The sequence below is a fragment of the Eschrichtius robustus genome, chromosome X, assembly GCF_028021215.1.
Source record: "Eschrichtius robustus isolate mEscRob2 chromosome X, mEscRob2.pri, whole genome shotgun sequence".
Classification (NCBI taxonomy): Eukaryota; Metazoa; Chordata; class Mammalia; order Artiodactyla; family Eschrichtiidae; genus Eschrichtius; species Eschrichtius robustus.
Window position 1 is genome coordinate 18650576 of NC_090845.1, and position 22802 is coordinate 18673377.

Consider the following 22802-nt stretch of genomic DNA (forward strand, 5'->3'; position numbering starts at 1 on the left):
TGTAAGGCAAAAACGACCCCAAATGAATTTAGAAAGTTTATTATTTACACAGACAGCAACACAATATCAGCATGGTGTCAACTCCCCATGTCCCTAGTCCCACAGGATGATACCAAACTGGAGGGGCCAGATGATAGATGATACAAGTGGTGGGTCACTCTGTCATTGAGGAGCCAACTCTAAACTATAGCTGAATGGTTCTTTAGTCTGAAGCTGTACCTGAAGCTGCTGTGAGATGGCAAGTCCCACGCCTCATTGGAACCAGGGTGGCAGATAAGAAATGGATTTGGGATAGCTCCTCACAGGATCGTCTTGCCATGTTCCAGGAAAGATCACAGGGCATTTTGCCATGACATGTGTCAGACTGGTTGAGCCTTGCATACACAGCCTATGCAGAGATGTGCAAGATGACCAGAGTGCCATGGTAAAGCTGTTCTCCTATAATCTGATGAGGAGGTGAGGATTTCAAAGTCAGCCTAGTTAAAAGGGCCATCATTCTATAAGTGGTGAAAGTATAATCAGATAAGAGTAGGGATCATCAATAGCTCCTGGGATTTCATCAGAAAATAGTATTGCAAGTGGTAGTGGTAAACTGAAGAATTGTTACCATTCATCATGGAGCCATCTGAATAAGATATACACCTAGGTGGGTTATGAGGAAGAAGAAAAACCAACTTGTGAAAAAGTTGATGGCGTATATACCAAGCCTTCCCATTTTGACATCTGGTTCTTCCACAGGTATCAATAAGGCCACGAAGGATATCTAAACTGACAGAAACACCAGATTTTTCTTCTCAGTTCTTACTGGAACATCATTTTTGCATTTCACACAATTTTGCACTCTTTTCTATCTGAAACTCTTTTTTCATTGGGTTTCCATGACACTGCATTCTCTTGGTTCGCCTTATAATTTTTTTCTCTTTCTCTTCTGTGGGCTTCCTCCATGGGCATCTCACACTCTCCTGGTCCTCATTCATATTCTTGTTTTAGTAGTGACTTTCAAGTCTATATCTTCAGCCCTTATATGTGAATGCAGAAGCTGCCTACTGGAAAACCCTTCTCAGCTGTCCCATGGGTATCTCATGTTTAGAGTGTCCACAACAGAATATCTCAGATCACTTCCCTCTTCCAAATCCACTTTTATTTTTTATTTTAGATGGAGAAGAAATAATTTACCCATTCACCAAAGCTAGAATCATGCAAATCATTCTTGATATTGCTCTTTTCCTAACCTTTCATATCCAATCAACCACCAAGTTCTCCTGAATATTTATTAAATTCATCCCCTTCTCTCCATCCTCACCTCCACTCATCTATTTCTGACCCAAGACATCTCTTCATTGGTCTATTGCTACATCCTTCAAACTGACTTCTCCCTCCATCCTGTCCCTCTCAAATCTGTGCTCTCCATGGCTGTCAGTCAATATAAAACATAAATATATAAATATGACCAAGTCACTTTATTGCTTAAAATCCTTATATGGCTCTATCTTTTTAGGTTACCTTTTAGTTTGAATTTTTCCCCCTGATCTGGCTATTGCCCACCCCTCCCACCTCATCTCCCGTTACCTCTTGCTTTGCTTTTCAACTCCAGCCATCCAGGCACCTCTACATAGTGCTCTATAATTGCTCACACATATAGTCCTCCTCCCAGTTGTTAGGTACCCTTCTGTGTATAGTACAGGGCACATCTATCATTGCACTTATCACATTAGCCTATTAAATTAATTGTGAATGTTTCTGTTTCCCCTACCAGTCTATGAGCATCTTGGTCATCTTTGCATTCACAAAATCAAGCTCATTTTTCTGATTAAAGTATACAACTTGGGCCACCACATTGGTAGTGTTCAAAAAATGTTTATTTAACAATAAGTTTATATGCTTTTCATTAAGGGCTGCTAAGTGCACCAGAAACTTCCCTGGTGGGCTAGGGCTAGTTAAGAAAACTAGGTTTCCTAATCTTAGGTGGGCTCTGGGATTTTTATTAGATTGTGATTAATAAAAATCTAACAGCAGGGAATACCTGGAAAGAGCCCTACAAAAAACCCTTTTGGGATAACTTCAACTCCAGCCAATTTTTCTTCACTCAGAGATGACTGTTGTGAATCTTGGTCTGGAAAGGACATGGCTTGATTTAATACAGTTTACCCTTGAGGCAGAACAGCAAAGAAAGGATTCTACTAATTTAATTATAGTCTCAGGGTGCTTCTCCCTGATAATCTAAAGGGAGGTTTGGCCCAGAGAAGCACACTTGGAAGGCCCATTTACAGTTAAAGATCTCTTCCTACTTGCTTCTCTGACTATTGGAGGCATAGACAGATTGCTATCAGAGGCTTTAGTTCTTTACTCATAGCTATTAGTTGAATTATACTACAAGAAAATAGAAACATTGTTCCAGAAATTTTGCTTAACTTTCTCTGGAGCAAGTTTTATATACTGTTCCTGAGAATAACTTGTATCTTGTTTAATCACTACTAGTCTTATCAGAATTGCATAGCTCATTTTTCTGATCAAGGTATACAACTGGGCCAGCACAGAACACCTGCTTTTAGAATTATAGGAAAGGTTTGGGCAAAACTAAGTGGAAAAAAGAGGGCTCCCATCCCTTCCTATCTTTTAGGACAGGGACGACCCACACAGCTGTTCTGTGTTGTCACTTCTCACTAATCATTCAAAAATGAAAGACAAAAGAGAGAAAAAAATTTCTGATAATATATTAATCATTAAAAAAGCAAGAAATCTAAACATTAAACAGAGAGCTATAGCAAAAACACAATCTAAGCAAACTGGGACAATCACCAGAAAGGGCTCTGCAAGACATTTTGTCTAAATGTTAAATAACTAAAAAACATTAAAATATGTCTTGCCTGGCAAGTCTGAGGTCTGATGCAGAGCAAGCTTCTTAGCAGAAGAAATAGGAAGTGAAGATTAAGGCCCCTATAAAAATAACCTAGGTTAGAAATCTTTAACTTGCAGCTCCAGAAGAAACATTCACATCATTTACTCCTGTCTTTGGCCCCAAAGAGACAAAGGCTTTAGGCTCCTTCCCCATCTGCCCTCATCCCTAAGAGTCAGAGCCATTGAGCACCTAGATTCTAGTCAGAGAACCTTTGTAAATTTCATATCTGAAGTACTTAGACTCATTACATATACTACAAAATCTTAACTGAAAATATTTTGGTCAAGAGATTTTAATTTTTTATTGAACTCTAGAAGGTCTAAAAGACAAAAAAGACAAAACTATAACAATTGGGTTAAACGATGATTTAAAGTGGTTTATTTTTTATTTTTTTAAATTAATTAATTAATTGGCTGCATTGGGTCTTCGTTGCTGCGGGCGGGCTTTCTCTAGTTGCGGTAAGCGGGGGCTACTCTTCGTTGCAGTACGCGGGCTTCTCATTGTGGTGGCTTCTCTTGCTGCGGAGCACGGGCTCTAGGCACGTGGGCTTCAGTAGTTGTGGCATGCAGGCTCAGTAGTTGTGGCTCATTAAAGTGGTTTATTTTGATATGGTTGCAAACATCTCACAAGTTCTAGGTCTCCAATTAATCAGTTTAATATTTCTCCTTTGCCTGCTTCCAAAAAGAATCCAAGCCTGCTTCCAAAGAATCAGTTGGCTTTTACATCTAGACTGTTGAAGTATGTGTCACATATCATTTAGTGCACTGTTTTGATATGTAGTTTATGATAACATACCTTTTCCCCTAATCTTTGAGATTTGTTCATTAAGAGAAGGCAAAACTAAGAGGTTGAAGTTTGTATGTAATAACGTTATACTAACAAAAATGGGTCAAGACATTAACATTGTGAATAATAGGCAAAAAAATATAAAAGCCAGTTTATTTGAAAAGTTGTGGAAAGAAAAATGCAGGAACGATTTAGCTGAGTCATTTGGAGTTAAGAATAAAAGAGTGAAGGCAAAGATGATTTAATCACTTTATTTTTCTTCTCCCCAAATCAAGACTATCTGAGTGAAGTCAGTTGTGTTCTTAACAAACTAAGTGAAATAATTAATGCCTATTATACTGTCAAAATCTAAGGCAAATTTTTGATGTTTTGTATGTTTTGTAGGGGAAACCTCAGGGAGGAGGACTTGGGAAAAATACCTCAGGCCTTGGTGAACGCTATTAGATAGTATAACCCCACACTCACATTTTGGCTCAGTCATTCCTAGTTTTTACAACTACTTTTCTAATAGTTATCTCAGGTGATTATATTAAATAAATTCCTTACTGTAACATATATAGGAGGAGAACATGTACAACTTAATTCTGTGACGTAATTCTCAAAATCCTCTTTCTCTAGGACTGTTTTTTCCATCTTCTTTGGTACTGGTCTTTCATGAAATACGTATCTTTTATTTTTACCACATCCTGGTGTTTGGCATTTGTTTTGATACTCCATTCATTATGCAAACAATATCTCACTTTAAGCTTGCTTGCAATATGACGTAGTCTGGTTGCTTGTCATACAAGCACAGTCAGGATATACTGTTTGGTGTTTCAGCCAAATTTCTTCACTTCCTATATTCTCACAGTTGGTACCGCACAGGCACACTCATGGTGACTCTTAGCCTCCTTTGTAGTTAACTTTCCGATGAGACATATTCAGTTAACTTTCAATAGACCTTCCCCTTCCAAAGTACTGTTCATTTTGGGACACTGATACAAACCGTTTTACTAGTTTTAAAAGTCATATTCTGGAATCACCTTAACTTGGTACTACAATCATGCGTCATGACCTCAGACAAATTACTTAACCTCTTTAAGCTTTATTCATTAACTTATTCAACATTTATTGAACTATGTGTAATAGGCTCTGGGGATAGGAAGTGAATGTGATAGCCAAGAGTTTCTCATCTGTAAAACGTGGCTAATGATAGAGCTGTTTTGAGGATAAAATATATGTAAAGTACTTAGCACAGTGCTCAATAAGTGTTCATTGTTATTATTAGCAGTATTATTTTGATCAAATTACTTTTAACATCTCCCTGTGACTGTAACCTCTAATGATTCACAATGCATCCATTCCATTACGTTTCTGAACATAAAGCTACTCCATAAAGTACTGATGCTGGAATTGATCTTTTCTAGAAATATTGATGCAATGTTCCGAGAACACTGGAATGTAGTCACTCCAAGATACAATACCTTTCACACCTGGTCAGCCAAGAAAAAAACTGTAAATCACAACCACGGTCTGGATTATGAAAGGAAAGTGCTATACCTGTACCGTCTGAGTGTAGACTTGTCTAGATAATCTTCTACATTTCTTTCCAAAATCTCTCATATACTTTTAAGTTTGTATTATTAGAAAAATAAACAACAAGCCTACAGACAGGCCATCTTAAGTTTTACTTGTTGTGTATCACTAGCCTGAAAAGATCAAAAATATTTTTACTGTGGTTTCAGCTTTTTGTGGGGGGGCGGGGGCAGGTGGGGGTGATGTCAACTCATGTTAGTTGAGAAAAGTGGCAGTTCTGCATCCCATGCAATTGAACTAGAGAAAATGGGTTACTGCAAGAACTGGCAAATCCTATTGCCATTATTGCAATGGTTATAGAAATAAAATGAGTTTCTCTTTTACTCAGTGGAACTATTTAAGAATGACAAAGAGAAAACATCTACAACGGTGGCAGAGACTTTGCGTCCAAACATTCTAGGATGAATTATTTGTCGTTTAAATCGAGCCTCATTAGGCAAACTGTCTGTTTTACTAAGGGCTGCACAGGAGCCTGTGTAAGATTTCGGTAGAACAGGAGTTTTGAAGAACCATGTTGTTTACACTTTGTCACTCATTTTCAAGCCCAGTGTTACCCTTCAGTTCTTATACAAGAATATCTGAAAACAAAAGGACATCCTCTAAAATGGGCACTGGGTGCTCTGAGCGTCGGAAGAGTTGGCCGAAAACCCGACACCAAGCCCTTCAAAAGGCACGTGGGGCCGAACCTCCCTCGGAATCGCCGCGGCCGGCGCTCGAAGGCTCCAGGCTCCGCGCCTGACTTCCCAGGGCCGGTGCAGCACCGGGGGCGGTCCGACAGCACCGGCCCTCCTGCCTCGTCATCGCTGCGTTTCTGGCTGGCGGAGCCCGGTCCCCGTCCGCGGCATTCCACGCCTCCGTCTCCGCGGGCGTGCGCGGGGCTCGGGAATCACCTCGGGAGCCCACTCAGCAGCGGGGAGGGCGGGCGCGAGGAAAGCCCGGGCTCCCGCTGTAACCCCCGCACTCAGCGGCGTCCCCCACCCCTCGGCGGCGGGGCCGCAGGTACCTCCTCAGCCGCCTCAGCAGTCGGCGCTCAACTGGTGGGCAGCCCGTCCCGCCGCCGCCACGTCCGCTCAGAGGCCCTTCGGAGCCGCGCTCCCGCCGCCGGCACCTGACTGACTGACTGACTGGCTGACCGACCGACCCGAGGCTGGAACCCGTGCCGCCGCCGCGGCCGCCGCCGCCGCGCACGCGCTCCTCGCCCGCCTCCGTCCCGGGGCGGCCCGCGGGGCGGGAACGCGACGCTACGAGCCGCCCGCACCTGCCTGACTGACAGGCAGACCCCGGGATCGGGCCTCGTGCCGGCGCGCGCACGCGCACGCGCCTGGCGCGGCTGCCGTCGGCCCCGGGGGCGGGACCGCGCGGCAACGAGCGGGCGGGGGGCTCGTGGTGCGCGCGCCCCGCACCCGAGGGCTGCGGAGAGATATTTTGGGTGGCAGGAGGCCCCTCGTCATTTCCGCCGGGCTGCTGGTCGTGCCGGGGGCTTCACTCTCGCGCACGAGGCGAACGGGCAAGTTGGCTGCGGGCGTGTGGCGGCAGCTCCTTCCCTTAGCGCTGCGACCCTCGGCAGTGCAAGCCATGAACTGAAGCCCCGAGGGACGGAGACCCGAGCGGAGTTGCGGAGCCACGGCAGCAGCCGCCGCCTCAGCGGGGAGCGAGCAGACCCGGCGCGGAGCCGCGACCCCGGCGCCTTTCCCTCCCCGTCGCCGCTCCCACCGCTGCAGCCGCGAGACTCGACACACAAAAGCCGCCTTCTCCACGCCGCCCGCCCAACGAGGCAGCGGCCAGCGAGGGACCCCACCTGAGGGCGGCTCGGGCTGCTGAGTTCGTTTTGTGTCTGAGCTCCGAGCTCCGCGCCGCGCGCGGAACCGACCCTGTGCTCATGGCTCTGATCATGGAACCGGTGAGCAAATGGTCTCCGAGCCAAGTAGTGGACTGGATGAAAGGTAATGCCCGCTGTGCGGAGGGCGAGGCGGCCCTGGGGCTCGGGGTCCCGGCGCGCGGGAGGGAAGGGGCGCCCGCCGCGGCCGAGCCCGCCATCGGGGCTGCAGCCGGCTGATCGTGGGGCGCCGAGGGTGGCGGGGGACCTCCAGGGCTGACTGGGGCTCGGGATCCCGGTCTCCTATTGTCTCCAGCCAGTGGCTTCCCAGCCGGAGAGGGGCGCGGAGAGCGCGGGGGTGGCCGGGGCGACCCGATGGGAGGCTGGGAGCCGGACGGTGGAATCCCTGTCAGTCTTTCCGGCTCCTAGCTCCCCTTGGTGCCCCCAGGGAGAACGTGTCGACCCTGCTTTCTCCCCTCAGGGAGGAGCCCCCAGGGACGGTCGCCCGTTCCCCGGCCCCTTTGTTCCTGGGAATCCTGACGCCCCCTTGGCGGCCGCCCCTGCCAAGTGCCTTTTCTTGCGCCAACTCTCCCTGCAACTTTTAAGCCCACATAATGGTGTCAGGACGCGGCCGCCGGGGTTTGGATCCGGGGAGCTCCCCCTCTTCCCCAGGTTGGGCTGAGGATGCTCGGGGGATGCGCTGCTTTGGGGGAGAGGAAAACATGCTTCTCCTGGGACAGCATCTGCGCTGGTATCTGTGGCTCCCTCCTGTGCATCCCCCCGCGTCCTTTGCCTCCTCCTCTTCTGGCCGCTTGAGGCTTTGAATCTTAAGGCTTTTTACTGGGGGCTCGACCCCAGGTGTAAGGTGATGCACATTCAAGTGCCCCCTCATTTATTCCATCTTGAAGACTCTCCCCTTTTTTCCCATGGGCAATTTCTAATAACCATACTTAAAGACATTCGCCCTCTTAATCTCAAACGTGGACTTTTTCTCTGTCCCTGGGCTTTCCTGCCTCACTATCTCCCTCTGTTGTCTGTTGTCTGAGTTAGAGGACCCTCTCCTCACGACCACTGCGCCCCCTCCCATCCCCAAGATTCCTAAGATTTGGGGAATGCTGACAGGGGATGGAGGGGATGGACAAAAAAGGATTGCTCGCCACACTTGGGAGATGTTAAGAGTTTTGCTCGTGGTTATTCCTAGGCACAAACTCTGGGTAGATTAGTCAGGGACCAAAGGCTTATCATTTGCAAATGCCGTTCCAAAGATGAGGGAGCCCCTTCTTAGGGCTTGCTTAGCAGTCAGACTTTCTAAGCTCCAGGTACTTTAGAACGAAAGTAGGGTGATTGGAAGTGATTGAGAACGACAGAGGGAAACTCAATTTTTTTTTTCTTTTTCCCCCGAGCCTTTTCAGCCTCTTGCTTGTCTTGTGGATTTTCCTTTATCCATTTGCTTTCCTTTTATTCCCTTACTTGCCCCTTTATTTTTCATTTATTTCGTTTTTCTTTTCTAATATGTGGAAAGTGCTTTGTAACTGCAAAGCGCAGTACAAATGAGAGTGTACTGAATTAAATCGAATTCATTATTTATCGACTGCCCCCCTGTGTGCGGTGCATTGTGCTAAGGTGCCATGGGTGCCATGACTAAGACAAAGTCCTGCAGTGGCTCATTTTTTTTTTCTGTTCCTTCTTCTGTTTTCATATTGCTATTGAAATTCCGCTCTCCTAGGTTCCCACCAATTTTTCCCCCCTTCGGATTGTCAGATGCAGACAAACATCTGTCTTCTCTGTTTCTCAGTCATGGAAGAAAGAGCCAGAGCACATGCGAAAAGCAAGAATGCTTAATTAAAACCCTTTCTTTGAATTTGCCTAAAAGAGTACTTCAGTTTGAGTCTTGTTACTGAAATACTCAAAGAAAAGCTATTTTGGCTCCATGGGAGTCAGATTACCTTCAGAGGCTACCTCTCACAAATTCCCATGATGCTTGTAGTGAGTGCTGCATACTCCATCTTCTTCACCTCCCACCCTCCCAGTACATTCTTGCACTTTCCCCACTCTCTACACTTTAGGTCCACTGAAGCACGTAGAACATATGATGTACATATTCTGACACATATTTTTAGTTTCTCAGTACACTAGTCCTTTAAAAATCTCTCCAGCCTAAAATGCAGCTTCTTTGGAGTTGGGCTAACATCATTAGCTGTGATTTTAAGTGATTGTTATATTTAAGTTGAATAACTTATTTTCATACCTGTTGGTGATGCATCTTAGAGCTATTTGAAAAGACAGAATTTGTGTATCTCTGTATACATTAGACTGGAAGAGAATAACTCATGTCATTATCTGTATACTTCAAGTCCCAAACTGCTTACTGCTGAAATTTCCATAATCTTCATATAAATTTGATTTGAGATATTATCAGAAAATAAGGTTTAAAAAAAATACTAAGATGAAACAAACATTTCCTCAAATTAATTAACTTAATTAAGGTAACTTACACTATTAGCTTAATTAATCCCCCCCCACCCTTTTCCCCAAATAGACTTTACAAAATACATTTAAAAAATACTTTTCACCCTTTTTTCAGATGCACTAATGTTTAAAAGTCAATTAATTTAGGCTGTAGCTTTGGAATGACCAAACCTCATTTAGTGTTGTATAATGTATAGTGTTATAAAGGCAGTACCAAAGGATGAACAGGACTTTTGAACAACTGCAGCATTGTGGGAGTTCTTTAAAACATGCTTCTAATGTGACAGTTTCATCATCCTTAACATTTAAAGCATATATATGGCATATGCTTTCACCTAGTCACAATGGTAGATAGTTATAACTCTCTTTAGTAAGGTATATGCTTTATGCTCTTTCTAGGGTATTTTTTTCTTCACTAAACAGAAAAGGAACCATTAAGCATATAAGAATAGCATGGCCATATGTTTAATGCTTCCAGACAGTTTATTGAAGTGCTATAGAAACTCAGTCAGCAGAGAGGGAAATGAAGGGAAAACCACCTGGCTGGCAAGATTATTAAGCTTTGGTAGAATATATTCAAGATTAATTATGAAGGACCATATATACACTGCAATTCACTTTAATTTATTACTTTTTATTAAAATATATTTGAGGGACACAAAAGTATTAAATTTATGTTAATTATTATTAAAAAACGCTATGAGGAAATACTTCCTTTTTTTTTTTTTGCTCACCCCCAACTCCACTATTTGTGAAATACAATACTCATTGGATTTTCTCCTGACAGTAAAAATTTGATGTGACACAGTGTCAATGTTAGTTCCAGTAAATATATGAACTCCTCATGAGTCAGTAGAATAAGCATTTATATCCCACATTATCCTGATAGTACTTCAGGCTATTTGGAAATGTCTCATAGCCTTCAAAATTAATTTAAAAAATTAATTTTATAAAAATATTTTTTGAGAAAATCAAATACTCATCATTTAGTGCTTGAAACTAACCTTTTTCAGTTGGAAATTGCATTCAGTCCTCCTGTAGTTTTGACAAAATTTTAAAACATAAACCTTTTTACAGTGAATGAAAGCAAAGCAGTTATTAGGAAAAGCTATAGGTAGAAAAGTAGGCCAATAACTGTTTCTAATTTTTGCTCAGTCTGTTACTCTAAAATACATTATTTCTCAACTCCTGTCTGTTCACTTGCAGGGCCTGGAAATATTTCATAATCTGCAGTTGCTTGAGTCTACTTTTTTTGCCTTCTGAAATATAACAAAAACCTTTGAACACGTTTGGGCCCCTATTATTAATTTTATCATTAATTTTCCTTGTCCTTGTCACACCCAATAATTCCAGTTTTTTTCTCACACCTTTTCTGCCTTTTGAAATTCTTTCAAAATATCCAGATGTCTAAGATAAAGTTATTTTCCGGGGCCAGCTCCCTTTCTGATATTTTTTCCAGTGATCTTTAATCCCTTTCTGGATCAAATAAAATGGATTATTGTTTTCAGAGTCAACTGACAGGCCCCGCTTTGCTGATCTTCTCTTCTGGTCTCTGTGACTTAGCTCCATGCACTCTTATGTTATTATGATTCCTAAAATCATCTAAATTTTTAAGATAGCCTCTGAAGCCATCCCACAATTAACTGCTCTGGTCTTTCCTGTTTACTATAAACCATTTTCTTTAAGAAGCATTCACTGACTTCTAATTTCTGTCCTGATGACTCAGCCTTCTTGAGGACAGAAAATGAAATACATTATTTTAGGTATTAAAAAACAAAGATAAAGCCAACGTTTTGCATGCAACCCTAAAAAGAGGAAAATGCAGTGATGAAATAAGGTCTATTTAGTATAAAAGTTTACATGCTCTAAAGGAAAATGCGTCCGATAACGGAAAGCAGTTTTGACAGGTACGATGCCCTTTAGTAATTTTTTTCCCCCTCATAGGACCCAGAGCTGAAGTTGAAATTTATCTTAATCAGGTGAAGGAAAATGTCAACATTTCGAGTTAAACTGTTTTGAGAGAGAGATCAGAAATAATTTTGTGGCAGGAACTTGAGAAGTATACACCGTAAGGGAAAAAAATATATGCTAAATGTTTAAATTGGTGCAATTGCCTCTTTTTGAAAAATTAGTTTTTTTTCTCAATTGCAGCGTGACTAGATAGTAACCAACAATCACCTGCTTTGGATTTGACATTTTTGGAACAGGAATTCTTGTCATTTTATACAAAGAGGAAATTTACCTTTTTGATATGTAGAGTTTAGTTCACAAGAAACGTTTTGTTTGTAGTGTCATTAACATTTGCTCCTTAAGGTAACACGCATGATGTAGTGCATAGTAGGAAAAAAAAGAGTATATTTATGTAGATGTTTTCTAGTTCTTAGATATTTACTTAGTACTTCAGCATGGAAGGTGCTTTGATGGATGAATTTAAATAATTCCCTGCTTTGGAGAAATTAGTCTCTAAGGGATGGCAGTGACATTGGCAAACCTATGCCAAGACAGAGGCAGGTACCAACTAGTACATTTGGTAAATTTTAAGAGTTTGCATATGTATACAAGCAACAATGGAAAGAGAAGATGATGATTTTAGTAAGTCAGGAAGGAATCCATGGGGAAGGTTTGAGCAACTGTTTAAGCAGTTTATTTATTTAAGGTATATTCTAAGAGGGATGTATTCTAAATGTAGAAGCAGAGCAAGAGACTCCAGAGTTGAGATGGGGCGATTAACCAGAGGAGTTGAGTCTACGTTTGTCTGGTTGAAAGAGAAAGGTGGGCAGTACAGGGAAAGTGAGGGAGGAGCATGAGTAGGTGGCACAAAAGTACAAGAACAAATCTGCATTTCACAAAGACAATAAAAGTCTCATCATGTCCTGAGTTTAAATAAATACCACATTATAAAACTTTGGCTGCCAAAAATAAGCCCATTTCTGTTTCTCAGGAATAATTTGGAAATAATGTTAAAATGAGTTATTTTGAAGATTAATTACATCATTAACATTATGTTGTTGGATATTTAGAATGTTACTGATCCAAATTCTTACATGAAGAATGCAGATTGGCTTTTAAGTGTTGATGTTGTTCTTAAAGCAATGATAAATTATCATTTTCATTCATAGCAGAGTGACCTCAGATTAGAACCTAACATTTTCTTAATGACTTTTACCTTTCTATATGACTTCCCTCACACACAAGGCTTATTGTGAAAGATGAAGCATTAGCTTCTCTAAAGAGTCCTAGAAGGATGGATCATCAGTACTAATTTAAAGGTGGGGGAAAGGGAGGGTAAGTAATTTGAAAAACAAAATGGAGTCTAAAGCTTTATGTTTATGCGTTTGTCATGGATTAGTGTCTGGCTGAAGAATAGGCTCATTGTTTTGAATAGCATTCAGTGAGTGAATTCAGTTTTCATGCATAGCATAGGCCTGTGCTACCCAAAATGGTACATTTCTGTGGTTGTGAAAACCAAATGATCAAAAGCCAAAAAGTTGATTTTTGCTAAGTATTTTAAAGTATTATTTTTATATTAAAATAAACATAGATATTATATTCATGGTATAGAAAGCAAAATTGGCATGATTTTAAAGATGAGACCAGAGGCTTAACAGGAATTTTAGGCTTGCAGCAGGCTGTTTAAAGCTGCATTTCCCAGACCTCCCAGGGTTATGAGTACACTCTGTTCAGCAATTATGGATACATCAGTGGAAAAGTTTAAGAAGTGGTGGTTGGGTTTAGAAAAGGTAAAATGTATGTACTCTGCTTCCTCTTTTTCTCCTCTTGCAAAGGATAAAATATTATCTTTTCAGTCAGGGTCATGATAATTACAGCATCTTACTTTGTTTGATCCATAAACCTGTGGTCAGGATGAACTTCTTGAGAATGATTCCCATCTAATCCTGTCCTCCCCATCAGCTTAAAAAATTTAATGGTTTCTCACTGTTCTTAGGATAAAGTCCTTAAAATGGCCTATAAGACCCTGGAAGGTTTGGCTGTTGCCTGTGAGGTAAACCTCATTGCTAGCACTAGCTACTCGGGCCTTCTTTCAGTCCTGTTTACCCAGCCCTTGAGCCTTTGCACTTTTTCTTCACCCAGTTAAATCCTGCTCATCCTTCAGATCCCAAGCCTTCCCTCCTCTGCCTCAGAAAAACCTTCCTGAATCCCCAAATCACATCAAATCCTCAGTTATGCACTCTCTTGGTACCGTGTATATCTTCTTTGTTCCATTTGCCAGTTTTATTTTTTACCTTGACTTGTATGATTATTTGATGAGGGCAGGGAACCCATCTTTTTGCATAACAGTGCATAAGAAAGTATCTGGTGAAAAGTAGGCACTTAGGAAATATTTGTTGAGTAAAGGAATAAATAAATTTATTCACAGATTACTGGTCTGTCGACAAATCTGCTTTCCTAAATGACGATGCACGTAAATTCCCTTATAATGAAATGCCCTAATGGATACTTCAGAGACAAGTTGTATACTGTGTGCCAGAATACAGTGTAAGTAGGGTTGCTTTGTCCGTTTTTCATAGTTGTGTTGCTGTCTAGCCAATTCAATGATCTAAATCATGGTGTAGATTCATTTTGTTAAGAAATGTTAATTTCAGTGAATCTGTAACATTTCTGTGTTTATGCTATAAATATTATTTGCTGATGTCATTTCATAGGCCAACACAATAGGCAAACTTCTACTTAAAAAATTAAAACATACCCCTTTTCTTAAGTATTTTCTTTCATACAAATTTTCTAATTGTTTCTTCATTTTGGTGTTTTTAAAAGAACACCATATATTTTGGAATGCATGGTAGAATGAAATTGAAAAAAAGGCCTTACATTTTTCCTCTTAAAAAAGTAAAGAAAATAAAGTTCATATAAGAAATTAAAATGTATTTTTCTGTTGTGAGAAGAAAATGCCCTTTATTTGTTAATATAGAGGATAAAATTTTTAAAAAAAGCCCGTTAGCTTAATGAGAACCATTATCTTCTCATTATATTTAATGTTGAATTTACATTTTTATTAATAGGAATAAAATTAAGATATTTAAAGATGCATCTTAATTCAGCATTTCTTATATAACTTCATCTCACTCTGATTTTGAAAAATAAATTTTAATTTTTTAAGCCAAATATAAATTTATTTGGACTAATTTTTGAAGAGCACTCATTAAGAACCTATGTAGAGAGTTACTGTAAAGCGTAACTTGTTGAATACAGGTGCCTCATGTGGATTTTTTGTGAATTACATGCTACTGGATAATCACTAGTAGGCATGTTATAGAGATTTTTCTAATAAAGTGTGCCCCTCCCCCTAAATTTAGAATTGTTAAAACATAAATCAGAATAAGTGAAATTTTTAAGACTTTTAACATAACTTTGCCTGTCTGTTAACTCTTAATAAAACAACACCTTCAGGCTTAAATGTTCTAGCTAGTACTGCAAATCAGTGGATTGCAATTGTGCCCTGGTTTGAATTACAAATAACCATTAAACATGCTAGAATTTTTTTTAACTTGAAAGATGTATTTAATTTCTTGTTCAATTTCAATTTAAATTACAATCATTAATTCTAATAGAAGTTTTCATTATCTTAATCTTATTCTTGCAATTTCAGGAAAGAAAGGGTTGTGGGTATTTGCATAAATTTATTGAATTTTAAGTTTTACTAAAGTACAATAACTGCTGTTTTAGTTTTCTGTGTTCATCTATTGAATATTTTGTCACAACATAAAATTGTTTTAAAAACCAAGATTTGTTAAATAAACCAAAACTCACAATGGCATTAATGTATTCTAGTTTGCCACAGTAAAAACACTGTTACATAACTAATATCAAATGTAGCATACTTGTCTGTTTTATATTTACTTGACATTAATGTTCTTGGAAATTAGTCTTATTAGGTAGGTTGGATAGTCTTCTGATAAAGTGATAGATAGGAAGAAACTGCATTGTTACTTGCTTTTAAAGTGTTACCCAATATCCTCTTGTTTGTTTGTTTGAACTTTTTATTTTGTTTCAGCCATATCTGCTATTTTTAAAATGGGCTTGCAACATGGTTTCTGAAGTAATATCTACAAGAAATCAATGGAAGGCTGACTTAGATCCTGGATTTTACTTTTTCCAACTTGTTTACACAAAGATTACGAAAGAATCTATTTTTTAGCAAGATGTTAGACTTCTAATTAATTTATTAATAAAAAACCTTTGAAATACTGGTTTTAAGTAATTATGCTGAATGAGTAATTTCAACAGCATTAGCTGAATTCTTGTTATAATTTTGGTATGTTTTATATGTGTATGTGGGAGTTTATTTCAGCTATCCATATTATTTTCAAAATGTTTGATAGTCCTGGCGACTTGTGATTTTTTTTCACCTGGCTGAGCAGAAAATTCATGTTTTAATTTTGTGTAATTCACTTATATTTTGGCTGTGTAAACAAGGTAGTGAGGTATTAAAAATACATATAAAAGAGAAAGAGTTGTAGAGTTGTTGCTACTGGTGCTCAAAATAGACATTGTAGTCCAGTTGCTAGTTTTCCTCCCTGCCTGCCAGAGCCTGTGTGGAAACCAAGTTCAGTGTGGTGCGAGCCAGCATATGGATGGCAAGGCAGGTGCTCCTTCCCCATTTCCCTCTGCATTGGTGACATGGTGAGTTTTGCGACAGACTCTGTTGGCACCAACGTTGCATTAAATTAATGACAGGTTTGCTTATCTAGAAGGCTGCTACCTTGCCTTCCAGCTGTCAGACCAGAGGCTTTCAATTTGATGTTGAATTGTGACAAGCAGAGACAAGCTCATTCTATGGAATGTTTAGAGCTAGATAATTTTTCTTTCTAATCTGTCCCTAGACATAATGTTTTAAGTCTATTTATGGTGAAAACATGTTAATTCAGATTCTGTTTATTTGGGATTTGTGATAATTTGAGTAGGTTCCTATTGAACTTTACTTTTGATATGTGAAGAAAGGGCTTGCTGATCAATCTAATAATGTAATTAAGATTGGAAAGAAATTGTTTGACCCTGGAGGATGCGGTGTTTTCAAGTATCGTACTTTGCCAGGAGCCATTTCCATAGTGAAAATATGCAAGCTAGAAATGAGTTATATTTTTAGTTAGAATTTCTGCATACTTGGTTGGAATCAGTTTTTTGACTTTTTGGAATATTTTTGCAAACATCCTGTAGTACAGCTTGGTTCTTCCCCTCATTGGCCCATGTTATAAAGGTCTCATGCATTTCACATCTATTATTAGTAGTAGTACTTAAAAGTGAAATAAGGGACAGTTGTTAACACCCTTAAACAGGTAAGTTACAGAAGTTAAGCAGCTCAACAGAGATGTACAGCTGTTCAGTGATGGAATTAGGTTGAACATTAACTCTTTTTTTTCTGCCTACTGGATTGGATTTACACTTTCGTGGATGAAGAACATAGTTCAAGTTTATACGTAATTATCTTCAGACTTGACTTTTTAAAAGTTTCTGAATTTTCTACCTTTTAAAAATTGGCACCATTTAGTATATAATAAAGAGTACTTTGAAATCAGATGCCTGTGTTAATTATATCCAGGCTCCATTACTTCTTAGCTGTGTGATCTTAGTGAGGGAGAGTTTAAGTAACTTGCCAGGTTTTCTCATTTTTGTAAAATAGGGGTGATAATATTACCTACCTCATAGGGTTATGGTATGCTTAAAACGATGCCTAGCACACAGCAAGTGCATGATAAATGTCAGCTTTTTTTTTTAATTAAGGAAGAAGTTTCATTCTATCGGTAATCTTCAGAGGCAGAACTATTAATAGATAATATTTATTGACTGCTTACTATATACCATGTACTGTGCTAGGTGCTTTCCCTGCGTCATCTTATACTTATCCTAGCCCTGAAAGGTTGGAATTATCCCTGTTTTACAGATGAAGAAACTTTTTCTTAGAAACATTGAATCACTTGTCCTGTATACCCAAATATTTATCAAGCAGGTGTTCAACAAATATTTTGAAGAATGAATAAATATTAAGTGGAAGAAGCAGAATTTGAATGAATTTCTAACTGGTTCTAAAACATAATATGCTTACTTTGCCTTTCTACCAGAGGTAGATGTGACATGAGAGGAATTCTGGGAACATTTGCAAAGATGTTGATGTCCTCTCCGTCAGACCTACTTTCTTTAGTGTGTGGTAAGGTGGTTTGTGGTCATTGGGTTCTTTTGACCTCTATAGGGGTGTGTGTGTGTGCGTGTGTGTTGTGTGTGTTGTTTGTTGGTGGTAAAGCGTTTCCACTCAAAATAGGACTTTGGCCAGTGACAAAAATGCCACATACAACTATAGTATTGGTGACTTTTTTTTTTTTTTGACCATGCTGCATGGCATGGGGATCTTAGTTCCCCGACCAGGGGTTGAACCCGTGCCCTCTGCAGTGGAAGCACGGAGTCTTAACCACTGGGCCCCCAGGGAAGCCCCTCATCTTTCTTATTTTGAAGTGAACTCCAGGAGTTTGACGCTCTCTTCTTCTGAGTCTAGACCTAGGCAAAAGATCTACTTTAGGCTACTACTACTACCAGCCCAGTTCTGAGATGTTTTGTTCTCAAAGGATTGCTAGTAAAAGTACATGGTGCCTCATGAAAAGATGCTCAACATCACTAAGCTTCAGGGAAATGCAAACCAAAACCCCAATGAGATATCACCTCACACTGTCAGAATGGCTGTCATCAAAAATACCACAAATAATAAATGTTGGCAAGGATGTGGAGAAAAGGGAACCTTAGTTCATTCGTGGTGGGAATGTAAATTGGCACAGGCACTATGTAAAACAGTATGGAGATTCCTCAAAAAATTAAATAGATAGAACTACCATATGATCCAGCAATTCCATTCTTGGGTATATATCTGAAGAAAATGAAAACACTAATTAGAAAAGATACATGCACCCCAGCGTTCATAGCAGCATTGTTTACAGTAGCCAAGATATGGAAGCACCCTAAGTGTCTGTCAACAGATGAATGGATAAAGAAGATGTGGTACACACACACACACACACACACACACACACACACACACACACACAAAATGGAATATTACTCAGCCATAAAAAAGAATGAAATTTTTCCATTTGCAACAATATGAATGGACCTAGAGGGTATTATGCTTAGTGAAGTAAGTCAGACAGAGAACGACTTACTTGAAAGTGTATGTTTTCACTTATATGTGGAATTTAAAAAATAAATGAATGAGTATAACAAAACAGAAACAAACTCATAGATACAGAGAACAAACTAGTGGTTACCAGTGGGAAGAGGGGCCGGGGGAGGTACTGATGGGGAAGGGGAAGGGGATTAAGAAGTACAAACTACTATGTATAAGTTAAAATAAGCTACAAGGATGTAATGTACAGCACAGAGAATATAACCATTATTTTATAATTCCTCTAAATGGAGTATAATCTGTAAAAATATTGAATCACTGTGTTGTACACCTGAAACTAATATAGCATTGTAAATCAACTATACTTCAATAAAAAATAATAAAAGAAAAATTTGTAAAAGAACTGATACTTCCAGTAAGTATGAATAAACACCTAGAGTATTTAAAAAATATATTTAATATGCACTTATAAATTTAAAAATCCCCTCCCCCCCAAAAGTAATGGTGCCTGATTAATAGATGTTCCTAAGGAGCGTTAACATTTTACTACGAATACAGGCATACCTTGGAGATATTGTGGGTTTTGTTCCAGGCCACGGGAGTAAAGCGAATATTTCAATAAAGTGAGTCACATGAATTTTTTGGTTTCCCAGTGCATATAAAAGTTGTGTTTACACACTACTGTAGTCTATTAAGTATACGATAGCATTATGTCTAAAAAAGTGTATATACCTTAATTAAAAAATACTTTATTGCTAAAAAATGCAAACTGTCATCTAAGCCTTCAGCAGGCTGCAGTAGTAACATCAGAGATCACTGATCACAGATTATATTACAAATATAATAATGAAAAAGTTTGAAATACTACGAAAATTACCAAAAGGTGACACAGAGACATGAAGTGAACAAACGCTTTTGGAAAAATGTCACCGATAGAATTGCTCAATGCAGGGTTGCCACAAACCTTCAATTTGTAAAAAACAAAATGTCTACGAAGCACAATAAAGTGAAGTGCAATAAAATGAGGTACACCTGTAAGGGCCTTGGTTATATTCTGTTGTTTATATTTACCTAGCAGTGGTTAGCATTGCTATCTATTGCAATACATTTCATTAGTGTTTCTTTGAACAGCAGACTTTATTCAGTACATTTCTATAGCTTGGAAACCCTTACCTACCTAGTAAATGGTGATTGTTCTCCCCAAGTTATTTTGTTTTGTTTGGAAATTCTTTTATCATAGACCAAATTGTGATATGATACAATAGCATAGTGAATCACTCAAAAAACGTATATGCTGGAGAAAATTTAATCATTATCTGTCAAAAAACTATTGTGAAATCGTAAGATACAGAGTGGTCAAGTTGAGCTAGAGATGTTTGATCAATTGAGTACTTGTAAAACGGTAATGATAGGTACAGTTACATCCACATTATGTTTTAAAATGGTACACATGGTTTTGCCTGTGTATCTAAAATATATATTCTAGCATGTATTTTTGAAACTTAAAGTAAGATTTGTTCAGAGTAAAAAACACATGATATTTTCTGTTTCTCCTTATTTTCCTTTAATAGATTTGAGGTGAGTTTGCTTTAGGCTGGAAGTTTTAAAATAAGTGAAAACAACTTAATTGTTCTTTGGTTGTGGAGAGAATGATTTGAAATCTCTCACTTTTTATGAAAGCTACAATAGCCAGGACAATAGACATTTAAAAAATAACATCAACTGTGAACTGTGGTAATTACCAACTATTTTGAAGTTGCCTTAGCATTGTCCATTTGATTCTGAAAAAGCACTTTTTCTCTCGTAATGTGCTCATTATCTTTCAAAATCCATACAAATTAAAATTAATTTTGTTTGGGCATGTTTTTGAGAATTTCGTCACTTTTTTTGAAAAAGTTGTTGACATCCTGTGTTGATAAGTGGTCTGGTAAGAGATAGACTTTTAAATATGATAACATAATGAATCTCCATCTACATTAATTTTAAGATGTGTCTAATTTAATATTCAAACAAAATGTTTTCTAATTTTGAAGGGTTTTTTTTTCAGATGAGACTGTTTTGCCAGCTTGTTTTTACAGTTGTGACCAACACACACAGAGAAAATAAATACCAGTTTGTAGGGCAAAAATAGAGACACAGATGTAGAGAAGAAACGTATGGACACCAAGGGGGGAAAGTGGCAGGGGTGGTGGTGGTGGTGGTGGGATGAATTGGGAGATTGGGATTGACATAGACACACTAATATGTATAAAATGGATAACTAATAAGAACCTGCTGTATAAAAAATAAATTAAAAAAAAAAAAGAAAATAAATACAGCAAAATAATACCTAGGGATCTACTAACATTTTTCTTCCTACTGATGTACCAGTAATAAGATCACAAAAAATTAAGGCTGGTTATGTATCTCTAAAAAATAAGAACTTAAAAATATATACATCACACACACTCACCCCTACAACACTATTATTACACCAAAATTCATTTCTTAATATCAAATATTTAGTTAAAATTTCTAGTTTCATAAATGTCATAAACATTTTTACAGTTTCTTTTTTCCTTAAATCAGGATCCAAATAAAGCCCACACATTGTAGTCTACCTTATTTTTTTTCCTACATCAATCCTTTTGGACTCAGTACTCGCTTTACATGACAGAGATTATTTAATGTCTCTTGAAATAAAATTCATAGATAATAAAACCTAGCTCATATTATTAAAAAATTCACTGTAATGCCTTTATTGTAATAAAAAGGGAAAATAATTTAAAAATAAGATAGGTTTCTATTGTATGTAGGTGCTTAAAATAACTGTACTATAAAAAACTATAATTGATATATTTGCCTACTTATAATGAGTATACCTGGATTTAAGACAAGCAAGCAGTAAGTTCAGAAGTCATTCTGTAAGTACAAGAAAATGGAAGAGCAGATGAATTGATAGACACTGGAATAAAAATGAGTATTAGAACAGGTAACAGGCTAGACTCATTTGATATGTCACTCAAATAATTCCTGTTGAACATTTAAAAGTCATATTAAAAGGAACCTCAGCTTTTTGGAGAAATGGCAGATTCTAGAGCTGAGAAGGGAGAATTTAAGATGAGTCTGGAGCATCTTGTGTCAGAAAGTAAGGAAGTGCTCAGAAAACACAATGATGAGGGCACGTCACAGACTTGGAAGCCATTCTGAAAGAGCTCTCAATGGCTGAAGCTGGAACAATTTGAGCAACAAAAACAGTATTGGATTTTAATTCAGTGCATAAAATAAATACCTATGAGTCCATACTGATGTAAATAAATGTCTGAATAAAGAAAGAAATGAGGGAGGAGAGAAAAATCTCCCATAAAGATAATTCCAAATAATTTATGTAGATACTCCCCTCTCAAGGAGGTGACATTTAACTCCCCACTTTTTGATTGTGGGCTGCACTTAGTGACCTGTTTCCAAAGAGTAGAGTGTGGGAAGGGGAAATATAACTTCATTGGAGGAACCTAGTGAACCCTACGTCGGCCAGGTGATCAAGGTTTGCATCATCAGTGATAAGTCATGTTGATCGCATGTACCCTTGATATGATGTGGTGAGAATGGCACTTCACCTCTGTGGTCTTCCTCCCCCAAACCCATAATTCCAATCTAACCAGGAGAAAAACATTAGACAAATCCAAATTTATGGACACTTTACAAAATACCTGACCAGTACTCCTTCAAAACTGTTAAGGTCATCAGAAACAAGGAAAATGTGAGAAACACAGACCATAGGAGGCTAAGGAGACATGAGGATTATTTGTATTATGGTGTCCTGGATAGGATTCTGGGACAGAAAAAGTCTGATAGGAAAAAACTAGTGAAATCAAAATGAGGTGTGGAGTTTAGTTAATAGTGATATACCTGTGCTGTTCCTTAGTTGTGACAAATGTGTCACAGTAATGTGAGCTGTTAATAATAGAATATGGATGACAGGTATGCAAGAACTTTGTACTATTTTTGCAACTTTTCTGTAGACCTAAAACTATTCTGAAATAGTTTATTTAAATAAAAAAATTAGAGTTAAATTTATTTTCAAATTTGGTTATACCAAAATGTAAGCAATATCTCATGCGAAATAACTTAGGTTTGCCCTTTTGTAAGTG

General features: G+C 38.7%; 1 protein-coding gene across 5 annotated transcripts in view; it reads left to right on the forward strand.

Moving 5' to 3' along the window:
• Nucleotides 1-6854: 6854 nt before the first annotated feature.
• Nucleotides 6855-22802, forward strand: part of CNKSR2 (connector enhancer of kinase suppressor of Ras 2) — a 257328-nt gene continuing 241380 nt past the window's right edge. For 4 of the 5 annotated variants that reach the window (XM_068533669.1, XM_068533670.1, XM_068533671.1 and 1 more), the window contains exon 1: nt 7042-7203. In XM_068533669.1, coding sequence (XP_068389770.1) covers nt 7140-7203 — 64 coding nt within the window. In that variant the 5' untranslated portion in view covers nt 7042-7139. Of the gene's footprint in view, nt 7204-22802 lie in introns of all 5 variants that reach the window. The other variant, XM_068533674.1, reaches the window with a different exon arrangement.